This window comes from Watersipora subatra, chromosome 7 (genome assembly GCF_963576615.1).
Source record: "Watersipora subatra chromosome 7, tzWatSuba1.1, whole genome shotgun sequence".
Lineage (NCBI taxonomy): Eukaryota > Metazoa > Bryozoa > Gymnolaemata > Cheilostomatida > Watersiporidae > Watersipora > Watersipora subatra.
Genome location: NC_088714.1, coordinates 33,764,791 through 33,785,521, shown reverse-complemented (window position 1 = coordinate 33,785,521; position 20,731 = coordinate 33,764,791). Strand labels below are relative to the sequence as shown.

Sequence of the window (20,731 nt, the reverse complement as noted above, 5' to 3'; positions counted from 1 at the left end):
TGACTTGACACAGCCCTGATGTGACTACTGACTTGACACAGCCCTGATATGACTACTGACTTGACACAGCTCTGATGTGACTACTGACTTGACACAGTCCTGATGTGACTACTGACTTGACACCGCCCTGATGTGACTACTGACTTGACAGAGCCCTGATGTGGCTACTGACTTGACACAGTCCTGATGTGACTACTGATTTGACACAGCCCTGATGTGACTACTGACTTGATACAGCCCTGATGTGACTACTGACTTGACAGAGCCCTGGTGTGACTACTGACTTGACACAGCCCTGATGTGGCTACTGACTTGACACAGCCCTGATGTGACTTCTGACTTGACACAGCTCTGATGTGACTACTGACTTGACACAGCCCTGATGTGGCTACTGACCTGACGCAGTCTCAAATCTCCATCTAAACCCACATGTTCAAATCTCTTAAGAAGTAAAAGTATCATGACTCCTTATGCTATTTATTATTATGTTATTATATTGTTATACTACAATCATTATAATTGCAGGCAGAGTAAATTCCCGTTCTTCTAATTGCCATAATCCGTGATTCTGCAACGAGAAAGATGTTTCCCAAATCGAAGCAAGAACCTGCATCAAAGGTAACTAAAATATTCTGTCATTATTGATCTTGTTTAATGTTATTGTTTCTTTAGTAAAATCTTCTGTAAAGCTAACATGCTTGCTATACGCTTGCTACAAAATGTGCAAAATAGTTTTTAATTACTAGTATTTTGACAAGTTGTTTTGTCTTGTTATAAAAGTTCCAGAAAGTGTGTGCTCCGCTGTTGGTCTTTTACAGTTTGATCGCTTCTAACTGAATTTATCAAAATCCTTTCAGTCCCAAATCTAACTGACTTCTGTTGTTCACGATCAATTTACAAGCCCTTCTTGTAGAGTCAAGACTGCAGTAGAGTAATCACATGAACAGTCTCTTCGCTGTTCCCTGTTTCTTCATTCATCATACTGATTCCCTTATAACAATAAACAGTAGACCTTAGCCTAAAAGCTCATGCAGAATGGGCTGTTACTACATACCAGCCTTCTTTGTTTTAAAACGTTAACTATTCCTCATTTTCTTTCCTGCTTTTCTCGTCAAAAACTGACAAGCTGGTGGTTAGAAAATTGAGTAATTCTATGACTTGCCAAAGCATTCTTCCTCTAGTGACAGAGTTAATGTAAGCGGCATTTTAGTTCCTCATTGCAAAGAGTCATTTAGAATCATCAGAACGGTTCAAGCAGCTTTTCCTAAATCAGCTGGTTCAAAGGTCACTAACTGTGACTACCTAAGCAATGTCTGGTAAGGGTCATTAGGGCTGTTACGCAGAACAACATTAATATAATATGTGGATTTCCTACCAGATTTCTGGTAGAGTTGGCAGTTAGAAGAATCCTACACACAACTTGTGTGTCAGATCAGTGCACCTTAGCCTGTAATTTATTACAATCAAACAGTGTCATTATTTTTTCCTTTGGCAACAAAAGATTCATGTTAACATTCAAATAATGACATGTGAGACTGTAAAACTGCCTTACAAACTCCCGAGCAATGTTTTGCCACACTTTTCTTTTTTCACATAGATGGTCTATTATTTAACGAGAGAGTTCCAGAAAGTTTTGTTCAAGCGCATTCAGTAGCATAGTTATACTGAGCAGTTTGGTAAAAACTCTAAGTTCTACTAAAAGGGAGTGGATGAGAAACTTGAAAATTATACCTCAAATGCAAAAAAAACACGCAAAAACAATACAATGTTTATATTAAACTGTTGCTGGTAGGCATAGACCAAAACTGTTTCTTCATATGAACAAGATGGATTACCGTACAGGATGAATTTATTCGCGGAGTTATATTTCGCGAAAATTGTCTTTTCATGCATATTCGCGGATGAATTTATTTGCGGCTGAAAACTGCCGCTCTCTAGGAAAAGTTAACTCTATTGCGGCTAGTAATAGTTATTACTACGCATGCGCATACCGCGTGTTCTGGTTTATATTTAGTTTACAACAGCGAGGCTATCTTGCTATTCTACGTTAAACAATTTTTGCTGCGTCCAGAGGTTTTCACGAATATTCATCGCTTTAGAGGCCTTTGATAAGCTAACAACTTGTGGTAAGTAATGAGTTTTTACATTCACTAAATTAGTTGAATTTTACTTTGGTTCTTCGGTTAAACGCAGTACTACAGTATTTTTTTTCCATCCCTACTGCTTCATTATTTGTTTTAGTGTGAGAGAGAGATTTTTCATCATACACCGAAGAACAATGATTGCACGGTTGGTAGATGTCATTCTTAGAAGATCACCAATCATTCAGGGAGGTCTGGAAATTGAGGTTGAAGTGACCGCAGCTACTTACGAGAAGAATATATCTGTTGTTTAAAAAGGAACAAAAACGCCTTTACGTGCACAAATCTTTGGCCAACTGGCAGAACTTTGCAATAGTAAGTCACGAGGAGAGTTCTGGTGATAACTTCCTTACCAGCCATGTAGTAGCGAGAGAATCGCCTTCAACACCTACTCAAGACAGTGACAGATCTGCTATTAGTAAAATAACTAGTCAGAAAGCACCATTACACGCTAGTGTTCACATATCAAGAGTACCAGTTTAATTTTATTGCTAGACAACCGCCATATGGACTAAACTGTTTATATTTACTCCATTCATCGTTTGTAAAATTTTATTTGTATTCGAAATATTTTATTTGTACACTAAAGTTTGCAATAAATTATAATATATCTATACATGAAATAAAATATATAATTTAATCATGTTTGCTACAGCGATATCAAAGAGTTGTTGTCGATGATGGGGTCTAGGTTGACTGGTTGCCTCTCTGCCAATATTCCTGTCTTGATGAATATTACTACTTGTCTCTAGTTTTCGTAATCGGAGTAGGTTGTTTCATTCTCAATCTGCAGTAAACACAAAAAAGAAAAAATATTAACGAGTGTTGAGGAAGTACAAAAACATTAGCTGAAGTACTTGATGAAAGCGATCAGTTTTTAAACAAAAGATTTAACTAATGCAGTTGATTATGGAAAAACGTATCTGCACTGCAAATCAAATACATACCATAATGTCCGGATCAGAATCATGATCGTCCTTGACTTCGGTATTAGAGATTGATGAAGTTGATTCTAATGTAGAAAGACTAGGCGAGCTTTTTTGCTATGCTGAAGCCATGCCGAATAACTTGTAAAAACTTTGAATAATTTTGTAAAGTTTGACGCAATGGCAATAAAGCTCGAAGTCTGGCGATGATTTTAAAGAAGTTTTGGAACTCGACTACGTTTAGTACTTCTGCCTCGCGGCTATTTTCGCGATGACGCCATTCTGCATATCTTGTGACAACCTCGAATAATTTTGTAAATAAATGTGATGCATTGCCAATGGTGTTAGCTCAAAGCTCAGGCAATGATTTTAAAAATGTTTTGGAACTCAATTACGTTTAGTATTTACATTAAAAACTAGGCTAGTGACTAGTTTTCAATTTGATGCAGTAGTTATTCTCTCTTGTGATTAAAAATAGAACTAATTATTCACTGAATTTAATAATTCGCGGATTGACTGTTCGCGAAATCGCGAATTTTTATGACCAACGAATATTTTCATCCTGTAGGGTATTTAAAAAGAGAGCTGAAGGCTTATAATCTTTCCAGTAACCATGGTAACTACCAAATCAAGCTACGTTCGAAATAATATATAATATAAACACATGTTGAGCAACAAGGAACCAGTGCAAAAACATATTGCGTAGTTCTGTCTATGACACAGAATTAAAATAAACAAGTTACAGGAATTTCTAATTAGTTGCTAAGCAACCAGACTTGCAAAAAGTTAATAGTCAACTACCGGGTCTAATCCTTACATCCTCGTCAAAAAATAACAGTGACAAGCTAATCTTACCAGTAAGAGAATCTAACCATTACACATTCTTTGATATATTTGAGGGTGGCCCTTGCTGTGATGAAATAGTTGTTGTGAAAAAAGATTAAATATTACGCTGATAATTGAACAAATTTAGTAAAAATTGGTTAGTTTCGGAAACCATTTCATAAGCAAAAAATGTTTCAAGTAGGATTGCATTACACCTATAAATGCTCAAAACCATTCTAAGCCCCTACAAAACATGGACATAATATTTGTATGAATTATAAAAAATGGTTAAGACTGTAAACCAATACATGTTAGAATTAGATGGAGCGTGATAAACACAGAAAGACTTGAAAAAATAGACATGGAAAGAAGAGAAAACATAAAAATAAATAATATTTTTTTACCGGTTGTTTGTTGTACCTTTTTTTACCAATTTGTTTATCTTTGGTGCTAGCTGACTAGGAAGGAAGTTAGATGCTGGTCACTCACTAATAGCAGAGCAGCTAAGGGACACCACTTTGATTCGAGCTGCCCATCTGTTTAAATGGCCAGCAGCACTTTCTTTTAACTTTTGGTTTGCAACCTTTCGTATTAGAACCATCATTTGTTATTCTGATCAATAGTGTATTGATGAGTCGTTTGGTGACTTGAAAATTTTGTATTCCAGGTCATCCGTTAGTGGAGGTTCGACTGTAATGAGCTAAATAGATTGATGATGATATTAACAAGTCAGAGTTACTTACATTCTAGTTGACTATTGTTTTCAAGAGTAAACATAGATGCTGAGAAAGTTAGCATTGTACTGATAACGACATTCCTTGAAGGGCGTGTAAAACTTGAATGTTTCACTGCGGTAATACAGATGAACCATCTGCGTGAATCATCCCGCACGGCCGAGTCGGGCCTTCGGCCCTCTGACAATTACTAATTGACAGTCTCCTGACCACTTTTTTTGAACAATACAGTCCTGCAGATGATTGCATGGTCTACAAGAGACCAACAAATCATCTAACTGGTTTATAGCAGACATCCGTGATACAGTTTACGGTAGTTTAGATCATCTGCAAGTAGCAGACCTTCTATAAAAAGGGACAGCAGCACATTTCCTTGTTCTTTAGCTCATAAGACTGTCTTGTTAACCTCCACATTTTACACATTTTCTTTCCAATCATCGTTAGAAGCACTTGCTTACAACTGCCAGAGGAAACAACTATATAGATGTTATAAATAAATAATGTGACTTTGTTGTGGTAAAAAACAAGCTAAGGCATGTTGAGCCAGCACCACATAATGTCTAGTTTAAGAATAGGTTTAGGTCATTTACTAAGATCAATTAATACTATGAAGTCTAATATTGTACATACAAGCAGGTCACCTGGTCGTATAGACTGAATATCATTTTCAACTGAATACTATTTTGAAGTTTCAAGCTTATAGAACTCAAAAAATACACTGAAATTTAAAAAAGTAAATGGTTATTTCAAACTCTTTCATAGAAGTGATGTTTTATAGATAACTGAAAAAACATAATGATTGCAATACACCGAATGACAAATGCTGCAGTAGTACGAGAACGCGAGGTGTCGGGAAACACATCTGACTAGAGTTTTGCGGCGTTAATAAAGCGGAGCGTTAAGAGAGTTTTAACTCTCTTAACGCTCCGCTTTACAAGGTACAGAGGCATGAGCCACTGATCGCTCTCTAAGGCTAACATGATAAAGTGGTGCATCAATTACATGCATATCAAATTATTCGCTTGCACATAACTTTAACACTCTTGTATCTTTAACAATCTTGTATATATACAAGCGGGTACCCTGCTCCTAGACTGAATTCAAACCTTTCCTTAGACTTGTATATATACAAGCGGGTACCCTGCTCCTAGACTGAATTCAAACCTTTCCTTAGACTGTTTAAGCGCTGAGAATAGCACAATTCATACTATAGCAACACAGCATATTACATATATTGAAGCTCCAAGCTTACAGAGCTCAATGAATAATCAGTCAGTCAAATAGCAAATCATATAACAAGCAGTCAAATAGAGTCAATGTTTCTTTAAACTCTTTCAAAGAACTCATGTTTTAAAAATAACTAAAGAAGCATAAGGATTGCAGTACACTGAGTCTTATAGAGAGTGCATATTTGTTATGAATAACGTCTTATAGTGTGTATATTTATTATGAATAAAGACAAATAGTTTTAGTATAAAGTTTCTGTTGCTGAGGAGAAAAACTTTTCTGATTTTTCCATTTTTTATTCTTCATTAACAAGAATTTAAATCAGGGACATTAGAAACTAAGGTTTTGTCAGCAGCCATTTTCCTTTCTCAGCTGATTAGAAGTGCCCTCCATTTTTCAGCAATATCTCAATAACTAATCATCCAATCAACTAGAAACTTTAGAATTATTCTAAAAGCTTGTAGGAAATAAAGTGGAAAAAGTTTTATAATTTTACAGTAAACGAAAGTGCAAAAAATAAACAACACAGCAGAGTTTACTCGGGTGCAGGATCAGGTGGGAAAACAACTCCCAAATTATCTTGGTCCCATGCTTCAAAGCGTTAAAGATTAACAGCCTCTGCACCATATAAGGTTCTCTGACTCATAACTGGGATGACTATAGGCTACTACAAATACAAAATATTTGATCACTTTTTTATGCATAGGTTAAGAAGCAGATGGTTTTAGCTACACGCTACGATTTTACCATATTTACATTTATGAATTATATCAAACATCTACATGTACAATTCATGATGTTTTATACAGTACATCTATGATACATAATATACATCTATAATCTAAACTATAATACATACCAAACTAGATGTATATGCTGAGTCTATAATCTTTATATTTGTACTGCATACTGACCGCAAACAAACCCGAGTTGAATATCAGGCGGGTAGAGTTTTTCAATAGCTATTGTAGCCACAAAGCAATAAAATATGTAAGCTGACGCAACTTTAAAGTTCTGTTTTTGAAAAGTTTAATTGAATCTTGTAATAACGAATCCTATGCTAGAACATTTTTGGAGGAAACCACGGGCTGTTTCAAATGTTTCTTTATATCAATGGATCAATAGGATCAGCTGAAAATGTTTTGATCATCTGAGTCTGACTGTGATTGGAGTGGCATCTTGGTGCATTGTAAAAGAAGGGATAGTTGCTGAGTTACTGATTATAAGAGGAAGAGGAGGAAAGATGGCAGACTTGATAAGCTGCATTTTACAAAAGGTTATTATATGGTAATAATCATTAACTGTTCCTGATTTTAGGAGAAAAGTGGTGCCAGACCAAAAACTGTAGTATCTACCCCTGCCTACCCCTACCAAGGTAAGTTGCTATCACTCCCTCGGCTAGCAATACCTCTACTAAGACAGGTCGCCTCCATTCCCTACCTTGATTAAAGTAAATTGCTAAAACTACCCAATCCAATGAATGTAGGTTGTTACCACTACCCACCTTTGCCAAGGAAGCGGGATGGTAAATTTTTGTCTTGCAACCCCGTAACTGTATTCCTACCATTACTACAAGAAATGCTTGGTCTTATTCTAACGTGTAAATTCTTGCATGCTACTGCTTAAAAAAGTCTGTATAGCAAAGGCCACAGCTAAATGTTTAGTAAGTGAAATGAAGCTCATGGAGCTACTCTTACAATAAAACTTAAGCATTGCTCATGGACACCCTCAGCTTGGTCTCTATTTTTGCATTGCCATATTTGCTCGCTCTTTGCACCATCAGACATGGGTTCCTCCATCCAGTTCAATCCTACTAGTACTCTGTCAGTCTATTGTCACAACCAGACATGGGTTTCTCCATCCAGTTCAATCCTTCCAGTGCTCTGTCAGTCTAGTGTCACCATCAGACATGAATTCCTCCATTTAGTTCAATCTTACTAGTACTCCGTCAGTCTAGTGTCATCACCGGACATGGGTTCATCCATCCAGTTCAATCCTTCTAGTACCCTGTCAGTCTAGTGTCACCCAATGTCTAGAATACACCAAAGGTTTCTGGCACATATTTCTGCTCGCAAAATTAATTCAGTCAGGTACCTCAATCTGGTGCAGCCTTCTCCCACTTGAGCGCCCTCATCATCTCCAGAAGAACTCCTTAGTAATGTTGGCATTCAACAGTCATATGTAAAAAATATTTTTATTCCCTGTAAACAACTGCTAGTATTGTTTTGTTGCATGGTATAATTAGTGAGTTTCCAAACTACAAAATATCCTGTTAAGAGGTTGTCGTTCCTTCGCAAATATCTTCAGAAGTTTTCAGTGTTTTCCTATAGTTTCACGTGTTTCTATGTAGATAAATATAAACTTTATTATCACTTATCAATACTGTTCAAAGTAAATTAGAATATGAGGCTAAAATAAAGAATAAAATAAAGAATAGTAAAATAAAATTACGTGTATTGGAATAAAAAGCACTTTTTGGTACAAAGCTGTTATATAATGTGAATTGGCTAGATGTTGGTGTCTGGTATAAAGTGTAGTGTATTTTCTGGGAAAGCAGAAATGTAATGGATGGTCAGGCAGATGTATTGTTATCTGTTTGTAAAAAACATTCTACACAATTAGATACGTGATGAATATCAGACATAAAGGTACTCAATGACTGCATATTCTGTTGCACCCTTAATATTATAATTAGATGTTCAACATGTTGTGAACTAAACATCCAAGTTGGTTAAACTATGTAATCAACTGCTGTATTACAGATGGTGCAGAGGGTAAAGGATTAGATATCGCTAAGGGGCTAGAACAAGTAAGTATATTGCTCCTTTATCAATATCTGTTGAGTCAGTCAGCCTCTTACTCAATTAGCAATTGCATTGCATTAAACTGTCTTATTAGATGAGGAGGTTTCATTGAAGACTTTGTTAAATGCAAAGAGATGTAACACATTTTTGTATTCAGTTCATGGGGTTAGTCATTTTCTGAGTTCTGTTTCTGTAACTTTAATTTAAAAAACTTACCTGCAGTGAGCCAAATTTAGAGTTTGGCAAAATCGATTAGTTATAATATCAATCTAATTTTAGTCATCAACAGCGGCTAATTGTGTCACAGCTATCACAAATATCTCGTTCGTTGATACACTCGATTATCAGAAAAATATATCCATGGTCCAACATGACTCTAATAGGGATTGATAGAAATCAGATGAATAAAATCGTTGCGCTACAAATTAAAAAATTGATCCAATTGGTGTACAATTCAAAGATCCGCTATGATGAAATTGGGTTGATCTACGGAATATCAAAGCCTAGTCATACTGCAAAGAAGCAATGAATATGGCAAAAGATTTGTAAGCACAAGAGATGTGGCTCTGTTATGGCTGCTAAAGTTATCACTTCAACATTTAATAATGCAGAGAAATAGATGCTATAGAATGGAAGAATAACAGTTCATCTTGTGAATAACAGTTCATCTTGTGAATAACGGTTGATCTTGTGAGCAACTGATGAATACCATAACTTTAAATTTTATGAGGATTGATCTTTCGAAGATTGGTCAGATGATGCTCGCCGACAGTCGCTAGGATATACACAAGTACAGTACTATTAGTATATACACAAGTACAGTACTATTATTATATACACAAGTACAGTACTATTAGTATATACACAAATACAGTACTATTAGTATACACACAAGTATGGTACTATTAGTATATACACAAGTACAGTACTATTAGTATACACACAAGTACAGTACTATTAGTAAATACACCAGTACAGTACTATTAGTATATACACAAGTACAGTACTATTAGTATACACACAAGTACAGTACTATTAGTAAATACACCAGTACAGTACTATTAGTATATACACCAGTACAGTACTATTAGTATATACACAAGTACAGTACTATTAGTATACACACAAGTACGGTACTATTAGTATACACACAAGTACAGTACTATTAGTATATACACCAGTACAGTACTATTAGTATATACACAAGTACAGTACTATTAGTATATACACAAGTACAGTATTATTAGTATATACACAAGTACAGTACTATTAGTATATACACAAGAACAGTACTATTATTATATACACAAGTACAGTACTATTAGTATATACACAAGTACAGTACTATTAGTATACACACAAGTACAATACTATTAGTATATACACAAGTACAGTACTATTAGTACAGTGCACTACTAGCTATTGAGTATACTAGTACATTGGTTTATTGCAGTCCACCAAAGTCCCTCAACAAGATTACGACACAAGCACATTGCTCCAAGCAGTGTAAGTTATACATGTACCTCTCTTATTGGTGATTCGTATCGAAATAGACGCTACATTGTTACTAAATAACTCCATCGACTGGAGCTCCATGAATTATTCCATGGTACACCATAAAACTAGCATGTAACAAGAGCATAGAGAATATTCATATGATCACATGGAAAGCATCTATGTGATTACATAGAAAGCACTCATGTGATTATATAGGAGCCTACTTGTGATCACAGATCAAGTATCCCTGTGATGTCATGAGATCTAACCATATCAGCTCTCTCACCTTTCACTGCACGGCAACATACGTACCAGTTGCATAATGCTTAGCCTGGGCATTGCTCTCTTGGGGGGGGGGGTGTGGGTGCGAGAGAGCAATGCTCTCTCTCTCCCTCTCCCCCTCTCCCCCTCTCCCCCTCTCCCCCTCTCCCCCTCTCCCCCTCTCCCCCTCTCCCCCTCTCCCCCTCTCCCCCTCTCCCCCTCTCCACCTCTCCCCCTCTCCTTCTCTCCCTCTCCCTCTCTCCCTCTCCCTCTCTCTCTCTCCCTCTCCCTCTCTCCCTCAAGAGAGCTATGCCCAGGCTACATAATGCTCAAAGTTGAATGTACTAAGTGATGCAAATGCAAACGGTGAATGCAAACGGAATTGCATGGAAAGGCTATATAGTAGGGTTAACATTGTGCAAACAGCATTTAGTCTTTAAAGGTTGACTTGCAACAAACCTTACATTACAATTATTTGGTATCAAAAAATTCCCCATGTCTTACTCTGCTGTGTTGTAGGTGCAAAATATGTGGAAATGTGATTACAAGCTCTTAAAAGCTCAAAAGTGAAAAGCCGCCGTAGAATCAGTTTTTTCTCTGAGGTTGTCATTACATTTGGTTATTGTTCTGTCACGTGATGTTCTCACGTGAATTAAAAGGCCAATAAAAGGCTCAATATAAAACTTCTCGTAGCACTAGTTTATGACAAACACTGCGGGTTTTACCGAAGACCCCATATCAAATATAGATGCTCGCTACTTTACAGTTTTGTTTCGACTTGGTCTAATCGTCTAGTCGTAATCTGATCATGTGACCCACACTTTGCGAATAATGTCTGCAGCATTTCTCGATTATCACAGGTGACCAACACGCATGTCATGATTGTCAGACAATGGTATGTGCTCCTTCGAGCTAAGGTTAAAAAATTAAACAAGTTTTTACGGTAAGTTATAAGATATCAGTGCTAAAAGTGACAGCATTACAATGACGATAAAACAGACGCGTAAGAATTATAGACATGGTTTTATTGAATGCATGAAGTATATTTGTGAAAATATTTCGACGAATGAGGATGCGTGTAAGTGTAAACAGAAACCATCTTGTACATCTACTTCCCATTTGAGCCGTTTTGGAAAGAGATTCTAATCTACGGCGGTTTTGTGATGGCGGCGATTAACTTTTCGTTTTTGAGCTTTTAAGAGCTTGTAATCACATTTCCACATATTTTGCACCTACAACACAGATGAGTAAGACATGGTGAATCTTTTGATACCAAGTAACTGTAATGTGAGTTGTTGCAAGTCATCCTTTAACATAAGCCCTAGAACCGGTAGTGGTACGTTTGGGCTGTCATAAAATAAAGGATACGAATTAATGGTCATATATTCGAATTTATCTCAATTGTAGAAACCTAATGCAAGTGACAGAAAGAAAAGATGATATCTTGAAGTCCATGCGTTCCTCTATTCCAAATTCTCCTCCATTCGTTGCTTCAGCTGGTATAGCAACAGCTGACAATAGCCATTACTCATGTCTTAGCAAACAAAACTGTTCTTCAAGTTATGAAACTAGAAGATCAGATTCACCAGAAAAGCTAGCAACAGAACTATCCAGTCATCTGGATGATACACTGTACACAGAGCTAGATGAAGAGACTGAGCAATACATTCGCAGAGCGATAAAATCCGGCCTACGATTAGATGCTACTAAAGTATTGCGGAACATAGTAGAGCTGATCATGAGTGCTGAGATCCTATTCAGAACTACAGACAGCAAAAACATCATTGATCTGGAAAAAGTAAAGAATCGATTGAGAGAGTTTTGTCTTAATTTTAGCGAATACGAAAAGATGTTGCTCGACCTTCTACTAGAAATCGAAATATTAGATAAAGTCGCTTCAGAACTGGGCAAGTTTTTTTCGTTTGATGGAAAACAAGAAGATCTTTTAGATGCTACGCACAAAATAAAGGTAGCCCTGACCAAAATTGGTGATAAATCAACATCCGAAAATCGAGCAGTAAGTAGGTATTACATTTCAGCGGTTAACCAATTCAGAGCAAACGAAATAGCTCTAACCCAGGCTGCTAAAGACCGAGATGACCAAATCAGTGGAGAGAGCTTTAGTTTGCTGCAACGTCTGGCATTCGCATTGAAATATGGAACACTCCATGAAATAATAGAAAGCATGAATGTGGAGCTGAAGAAGCTAGCAAATGGTAAACTGAATGGATTTTTGTTTTACCCTAAAGAAGATGAGACAGGCCTTAGAAGGCGTGAGCTTCCTCCATTTGTAAAACCAAAGTTGGCAGAAACCATCGAGGACATATTTAGAAAGGTGGTTGATAGCGATACAACGGAGAAAGCTGCCTCGAATGAGATTACAGACAACATACTTGATGCTGTAGAAACATTGTCGAATATATTCTTTTCATCCTATGCACCAGAGCTGAAGTTACAGACTATTCACAGTGAGGTGAGCTTTGACACACTCATATTATACATAGTAATATTTCAACTCATCTATTTCTATGTCGTAGAATAGGGTAGTTAGTCTATCCGTTTCATAGAAGAAGGTAGTTAGTCTATCCGTATCATAGAACAGGATAGTTAGTCTATCCGTTTCATAGAAGAAGGTAGTTAGTATATGTGTATCATATAATAGCTAAAGATATTTCATCACTTATTGTAAAGGTAAATCTTGTCTCTTTTTAGAAAGATGTAGACTACATCGAGTGTGACATATCTAAGGTCACTAAACTTGTCAGCGAGGGCTACCAAGTGAGTAACTCATATTTATTACACTTTTGTACAAATCTCCTCGATCTAGAAATTTAACTCTTAAAAGTTTTAGAATCAATTTTGATTTTTGCTCCTTTGGTCTTTGCTTCAAAATATATGGTTTTCTTAAGTGCTTTACAAGCCTCTTTGCAGACATTTGAGATGTTCAGGTGAGTTGCTTACCAAGGAAAATATAAGAAACCTTTCATGTTTCAAAAGTTAAACCGTAAAAATTCAGCCTCCAATTACAAGTCTTGTTCAGCTGCTAATAGATGTTTGACTTTAAAAAAATCTTCTCTGCTAATTCATGTTTCTGCTTGTTTAAACAGAAACAGCATCTGGGTGTTGTGGAGGTGCATAAGAAGGCCCTTGGCGTCCTACATGATCATCCCAGGTAAATGTCGGTAGTAAATTATTTTACCAATGCCTAAGGTTACTGCATCATTTACAATACACAATTTATGATAGACCCTACTCCATTTACAATATTCCATTTACGATACTCCATTTACAATGTTTCATTTACGATACTCCATTTACGATACTCTTTTTACGATACTTCATTTACGATACTCCATTTACGATACTCCATTTACGATACTCCATTTACGATACTCCATTTACGATACTCCATTGACGATATACTCCATTGACGATACTTCATTTATGATACTCCATTTACGATACTCCATTTACGATACTTCATTTACAATGCATACTCCAGTTACAATACTGCTTACAAGCATCTCTCCTTGCTGATTAGTAATATCATTTTGTAATAACCTGGGTTCTATGATGCATCTTTTTCTCAGTTGGAAGCGGGCTCCTATAAAGTTAATTTGAAATCACGAGCTACCACTTTTATATACCACACTCCGGGTAGTACGGCTCGGCAAAGTTTTTGCCTATGGCCAAGAACCGCCTGGTATGGCTTTAGTAAGCTTCATACAAAACATTGTTTTATTAGTGAGCAATTAATTAGCCTATTGTGTCTGTATCTAAATGTAGGAAAAAACTTATCTGCATGCATTGTGCCAATAAAAAGGTGTTTGCAACCTATCGTAAGCCTAGTTTCGCTTTGCAAATTTTTTTTTAAAGCAATTTTGACTTAGCAATGACCAGTTGTGTCAGACACATTACAGCTACAAAGATTTCACGAGTTTGGGGTTTATCAACTTCGGGTGATGTTTATTGAATAACAGTACTACTGAAGGTGACTATTTTATTTTTCGCTAAAAAATAATCCCGTAAGCTGTAATACTATTGATAAATCTTCTGACTCAAACATGTTCAAGGTCATAAAAAATGGCCAAAAAGGTTTCCAACCTCATTCTGCAACACATTTGTAGCATTTTTTATGGTATCAGCTAATGTAAAACTCCATGCTGATTACTTTGGCAAAAGTAATGTTTTTTATAGACTGTGTGGGTTAAAGGTTGCGACAATTCATACTTGCCCTGTCAATTATTAGGTTTTACTGAATATGTAATTTGTCCTGGTAAAAAAATTAATTTGGCAACAAAAGAGTTGAATTTAAATAAAAATTACCTAAATAATTCACAAGCCTACTGTTTACCTTAAAATGTTATGGAAGGGTTTCTTTAAATCAGTTAATATCATATATTAGTGGTTTAGCATCTGTTTGTTTCTTACTACTCCGTTTCAGATCTTAGCTTCATTCTCTTTTCTTGCTGTGTGATGCCTGTATTAAATACCATCTTGTGATGCCGTGTGTGAAAATTGCTTTTTCGGCACTATATAGCTTCACCATAAATTGAAATCATGCTTTGCCAGCTGATTTAGAATTCTATGCAAAAAAGGATAATTATCTAAAACCTTTTGGTGAGTGATGATCATTTTGAGCATATTAGAGCAAGGGATCTACCAGTGATTCTTTTCTGAAACCCTGTTGGTGTATGACAACCAGCCTGCTCATAGCGCAACAAGCCAACTCTTAATGACCCGCTAGCAGTAGAGGTGGAACGAGACAGGTTTTTTAAGCTCGAGACGAGACTCGAGACACTGTCTTGTAAAAATTCGAGACTCGAGACACGAGACAGTAAAATAATGAGCATTTGGTGATGATTTCACTACACAAGTACTAGCTACTTGGTATATATAAAATTAATAAAACTCTTTTTAAATTGAATTTTCACCTGGTGTAAACGATTTAAATACAACATTTTAATAGTGATATGCATGTAGTTTTTGTAAACAAAAGTGACACAAACAGCTCTAAAATACCGAAGTTATATATTCTAAGAATTTTGAGCTTGATTGATCATAATTATTATAAACATATTGCTTTGTACATGTATATTTTTACTATCTATTGAATAGTTCTTACTTTTTAATGTAATGAAACCGATAGCCGTCGCTCTACAAAGAAATACCGCAACTAAAAGAACACACGATAACACTTTCATTCTTATCGTTTCATTAATGTTAAGTTTTGTTTGTGTATTAGCTGTAGTATGTGAATTATATTTAAATTGTACTCATGAAATTATATTAATTACTGTATACATGCACATGTATATTCTTACATTGAGCTAACAAACGTCATTGTTAACCGAACACGGACTATGGTCGACACGGCCTTTCGTTCGTTTCTCTGTGTCCGGGCAAGTTTTACCCGCGATTGGTAGTATATACGTAAAAGAGGCCCGAATTTTATGATGGGCAGTTGGTGTTTAGACACGATACGATAAAATACAGATATTTTATCAGCAAAAGTCTAATTTATTAAATTGGATTATCCGAAGAGTAATTAGATACGACCCGGTATCTGTTTTAAGGACACAGAACCGAACTAAAAAATAACAGGGCCGTTGTCCGGACTACATGATTAGACTCAGTGGCCAACATAATCAGTAGCAACGGGTAGTAACGGACCGGGTATAACTTTAAAGGCAGTTGCCCGCAATCCATTACAATATATGGAGTTGTTGCTACCGCAAGAAGCCATGTTATAACAACCGTGCGCAGGCGCTTTAGTTCTATTTCCTGTCTCGAGTTTGGCAATAGTTAAGTCGAGACGAGACCGATACGAGACGAGACAGGTCGATACTCGAGACGTCTCGTGTCTCGTTCCACCTCTAGCTAGCAGTGATAAAAGAAGGCTGTGAGTGAGGTGACTTTCCAAGTTTGTTTATATCATTTTTCCTTCATAATCATGGCTGACAGACTGACCTTTTAATCCCTGCCAAACCACAAATATGACACTATGACAATACCTTACTATGTACAACTATGTGCTTAATTATGTAGATCACAGATCAAAGTATATTTTATTTAAAATTTTATTATAATATTATATTTTATATTTAAAATTTATTACTGGCTCATGAAATGTGAAACTTTCCAAGTTAATAGTTTGACAAGGGATCTTTCAGTTAGTGTCTCAATCATTCAAAGTGATGATGGTAATAAAAAAGGTAAGTTCTGGTTGTTTTGGACATCATCATTGGTGCATATGTCATTTTGTTTTCAACCTGATGTTTCAGACTGATCCAAGACAAAGGTTCCTTGAGAGAAGAAAATGAGTAAGTAAATCTATTTTAATGTTTTATACTTAATTAAAAATTCTGAAAGTTAATTCTACTACGAAATACTGAAGGTTAACTTTAGTAGAAAATATTCTTTTCCGCTCACCCACTTTTCTTCTCAGGATTACTAAAATATTGTAAAAGATCTGACTTGACTTTTTACTTTACGTTACTGTCTCCGCAAGCAACCAAGCCACTTGAGTACAACAGGCAATGAATATATATTTCCACAAATATATATGAATATAATTAAATGCATACAACAATCAACTGTGCGGTATGAAATATCCAGGAGCTCTGCTTGACTCGGCTCATCCGCACTCCTTAAATACGTATATTTCCAACTCGGAAACAAGTCGACCTTTTACGGCCGAGTCAGTGGCTGGCTCGATCAGCCTCAGCCTGCTGAGTGTCGGACTTACCGCTGAGCTGGGGCCTGGCTTGGTCTCTCCTCCTGTCTCGGGTGTAATCTCTTTATTCTTGGAAAGGTCAAACCGGTCTCCTCAGCTCAGTAGTTAGGTCTTTAGCCTTTCTTTGGGCTCTGAGCCCTAATATTTCTCGTCACCACAATATGTAATTAAGATTAGTAACAGTCAGTAATTCTGCTACTTCTTTTAGGCAAGCGGCGGGAAAGCGCTTAAGAGATACGGTTTCGATTTTAAATTTACTATTTGTCAGTAAACTACTAACATATTTGGTGCAGGAAACATGCTTAAAGTTTAAAATTGTAGGAGATTGCAAAGAGAAAATGATGATCTGAGACAGCAGCTACAAAACCAAAGCTAAACCTGTCAAGAAGTAAATGCCATAGCTGAACAAGCATCATCTTGCAGTTGGAACTGTTGTATGAAGACATATAACCACCTGGTACCAACTGCCACCAGTTGGTTAATACTAAATCAATGACAGTTGCTGTAATGATCTCGCGAACAGTTGCTTAAAAAGTATTTTCAATTTTACTTCTCTCAATTGAGCAGTGCTGCTCAGATGACTTCCTCTTTCTACATGTTTAGCCAGATAACATATTATAATAAATTTATGTACTCCGATATTTTGCTTAGTTTGTTAGCTATTAAGTATATCATCATTGTTAGAGTTATGCTATGCTAATGATTTTGTCCATGGCTCATTTTTATGTTTTTATGAAAGATTAGTGACTCTTTGACATGCGTGATAATATACCTTTATTCTTTGATAGCCATGGCTACTTTGCTGGCAAAATCAAGAGCTTTTTCAGAAGTGTTTGGGTTATAGGTGGGTAAAATCCACATACATCAAATGTGATGAAGATTTGTTTGCTTTTTCCATGTATGGTTTTAAACCATTCTATCACTGCATTTGTGTTGTTCCATAGTTTTATTTTAGTAAATATTGTTAGATGCTTGTTAATATTCTCCGGTATTGATTCGCTTATTATCCTTATCTCTAATTTTGTTGGTTTTATTAGTCTGCCAGAGGATTTGTTTTCAAAGTTGGGCAGCTTCGATTGAGCAGAAACCTACAAACTAATCGAAATATGTTTACTTTCATTATAACCAAATGGAATAACAGCACTCACTAGATTATACAGACATGATGAACTGACAGTATGTAAAGGGAACCCTCAACAAGTAGACAAAACTAAAAAGTTAATCTCTGAAAATTTTAGAAATCAGAGCCTAAAACTAGAAATTGAAGCAAACTAACAAATAAATAATTTTTTGCTCTTAATTTAACAATCGGTTTGCGCAGTCCCTAACTAAAACCAGGCAACAGCATACTATATGTACATAAACACAGCAACCACCCAAAAACCATTATCGACAACATCCCTATAAACCTACAAAAAGGCTAAGCACACTTTCATCAAACAAACAAAAAATTGACAAAGTAAAACAACCACAAAAAACTACAAAAGTGAAACGCTACAATTTACATGTAGGCCTATGTCTATTAGAAAAATATTACATAATCTTCAAACCAGAACTAACAGTACTAAATCAAGGAATGAATTAACAACAAGTAATAGCTAAATAAAGTTGGTTAATACAAACTTAAATAAACTTAATAATACAAACTGAGAAAACAAAATAGCAATTATGAAGTTGTTGAATTGATAATAACAATAATTTGTGCATAGAAGTGTGTATAACAAAGTTACTATACAGTAACCTTAGTGTATTTAGTGGTTATGATGTGCAATATACAATGTACTATACCCGCAGTATGTACAGTAGGGAGTTCTTATCTTTGAGACAGGCTTATTATATAAATGTTGAATATAACTTATATGAGTTTAGTTTACTAAACACATTTTTAAAGCAAAGTTTTAGTACGTATTTTCTAAACTTAACTTTAATTTTTTCATCACTTAAAATTTCATTACCGTCTAAAATTTTATTACCTATCTGTTTCCTGTTTCATTTTCGCTATAACTTATAATGAGTAACTTGAAACTGAGGAAGAGCTGGCATCATATTTCTTTCAAGCGTTGTGAGGGGGATTTCAGCAAATAGCATATCAGCGTTTTTGTTATTTCTACATAGTCAGTGCACCGACTGCCCAATTTTAACTTCGAGAGAAATTTTTGTTAATACCATATGGCATCAAAAAATCGAAAAAGTTTTCATCCTCGTATGGCAGTGATGGGAAAGCATCGTGTTTGTCATGCAAGTGCCAAGTATTACTGGTACTTTGCCAACAAACATTATGCTTTTTAGCTAAAGCTTTATACAAGCTAATATTATATATTACTGTCTCATTATAGCTATTAATAATGCTTGTAGCTTTTTACAAAGCTTTTCTATGACCAAACATATAAATACTTGGGTTTTCTGTTATCAAATCAGTTGTCTCTGGAGTGTGCAATAAACCATTTCTCTAATTTAATACTCTATTTAATTGCTTCTGTGCAGAAACATAACAGAAGCTAATTGGCGACAAGGATTTCTCTTTTGAACAGTTACAAAGAGTTTTGTTCAGATTTTATCATTGATAAAATCGATACAAAGAGTTCTAGTTTATTACAAGAGTAACTGTTCAAAATTGCACCACTACAATGGCAGAAGTAGCAGACCTGATCAAGCTAATGCAGAAGCAGCAGGAGGACCAGAGACAGCAGCAAGAGGAGCAGAGAAAGCAGCAAGAAGAGCATAGACAACAGCAGCATGAGGAGTTCAAGCAGCAACAACAGGAATACAGACGTCAGCAAGATGAAAGAATGAAGGAGAATAAGAAACTGATGGAGCTACTACTACAAAACCTACAACGGAAACAAGAAACAGCTGCAACCGCTGTTCCAGCCTTCCCAGGTTTTGACCCAACAGCAGAGCTACTAACAGATTACATAGACAGATTCAACACATTCATTGCAGCAAATTCTATTCATCAAGACAAGATTGCTGGCACTTTTCTCACCAACCAACAGCCTACACTCTACAAGCAGCTTAGTAATATGGCAGCTCAGCTTTCAACACCCAAGCAGATCAACGACCTCAACATGGATGAAATACTGGAATTTCTCAAAGACCAGTATGACCCTAAGCGCTTCATTGTTAGAGAGCGTTACAAGTATTGGAGTGACATGCAGAGGAAACCTGGAGAAACTATTCAAGAGTTAGCTGCCAGAATTCGTCAAGATGCAACTACATGTGCCTTCATAGACATTACAGATCCATTAGATGAGGCTCTCAGAACAAGATTTATCTGCTCTGTAAACAATGAAGCAGTTCTCAAATCTCTCTTCAAGGTCAAGGACAATGAACTCAACTTCAACAAAGCTATACAGGTAGCACAGGAAACAGAAGAAGCAGCTAAAGTTGCCAAAGAGGCAGTTTATGGAAACTCGTCTAAAGTCAACAAGGTTGCTCAACAGAAATCAAGATACAAACCAATCCAGAAAAACAACTCTACACCTGACAAGCAGAAGGAAGGAAAGCTATGCTACAGATGTGACCGAACTAACCATACAGCGGATGACTGCAGATTCAAAGCAGCCACCTGCAACTTTTG

General features: G+C 36.1%; 1 protein-coding gene across 3 annotated transcripts; it reads left to right on the top strand.

Moving 5' to 3' along the window:
- Positions 1-520: 520 nt before the first annotated feature.
- Positions 521-18,130, top strand: LOC137399639 (uncharacterized). Of its 3 annotated transcripts, XM_068085820.1 has the most exons (9): positions 521-618; positions 7,171-7,228; positions 8,616-8,662; positions 10,111-10,163; positions 11,823-12,888; positions 13,128-13,193; positions 13,523-13,587; positions 16,700-16,738; positions 17,473-18,130. In XM_068085820.1, exons 1-9 carry the CDS (start codon positions 583-585, stop codon positions 17,525-17,527), a joined length of 1,485 nt encoding a protein of 494 aa, XP_067941921.1. In that variant the 5' UTR covers positions 521-582; the 3' UTR covers positions 17,528-18,130. The 3 variants fall into 3 exon arrangements, with proteins under 3 accessions (XP_067941921.1, XP_067941922.1, XP_067941923.1); XM_068085821.1 differs by lacking the exon at positions 16,700-16,738 and having other exon boundaries at positions 17,476-18,130; XM_068085822.1 differs by lacking the exons at positions 7,171-7,228; positions 8,616-8,662 and having other exon boundaries at positions 545-618.
- The last annotated feature ends 2,601 nt before the right edge of the window (positions 18,131-20,731 follow it).

Coding starts and splice junctions, on each gene's coding strand:
- LOC137399639 (XM_068085820.1), top strand. CDS start 583: ATGTTTCCCAAATCGAAGCAAGAACCTGCATCAAAG. Junction 8,663..10,110: donor TCGCTAAGGGGCTAGAACAA/GTAAGTATATTG, acceptor GGTTTATTGCAG/TCCACCAAAGTCCCTCAACA. Junction 16,739..17,472: donor TCCTTGAGAGAAGAAAATGA/GTAAGTAAATCT, acceptor TTAAAATTGTAG/GAGATTGCAAAGAGAAAATG.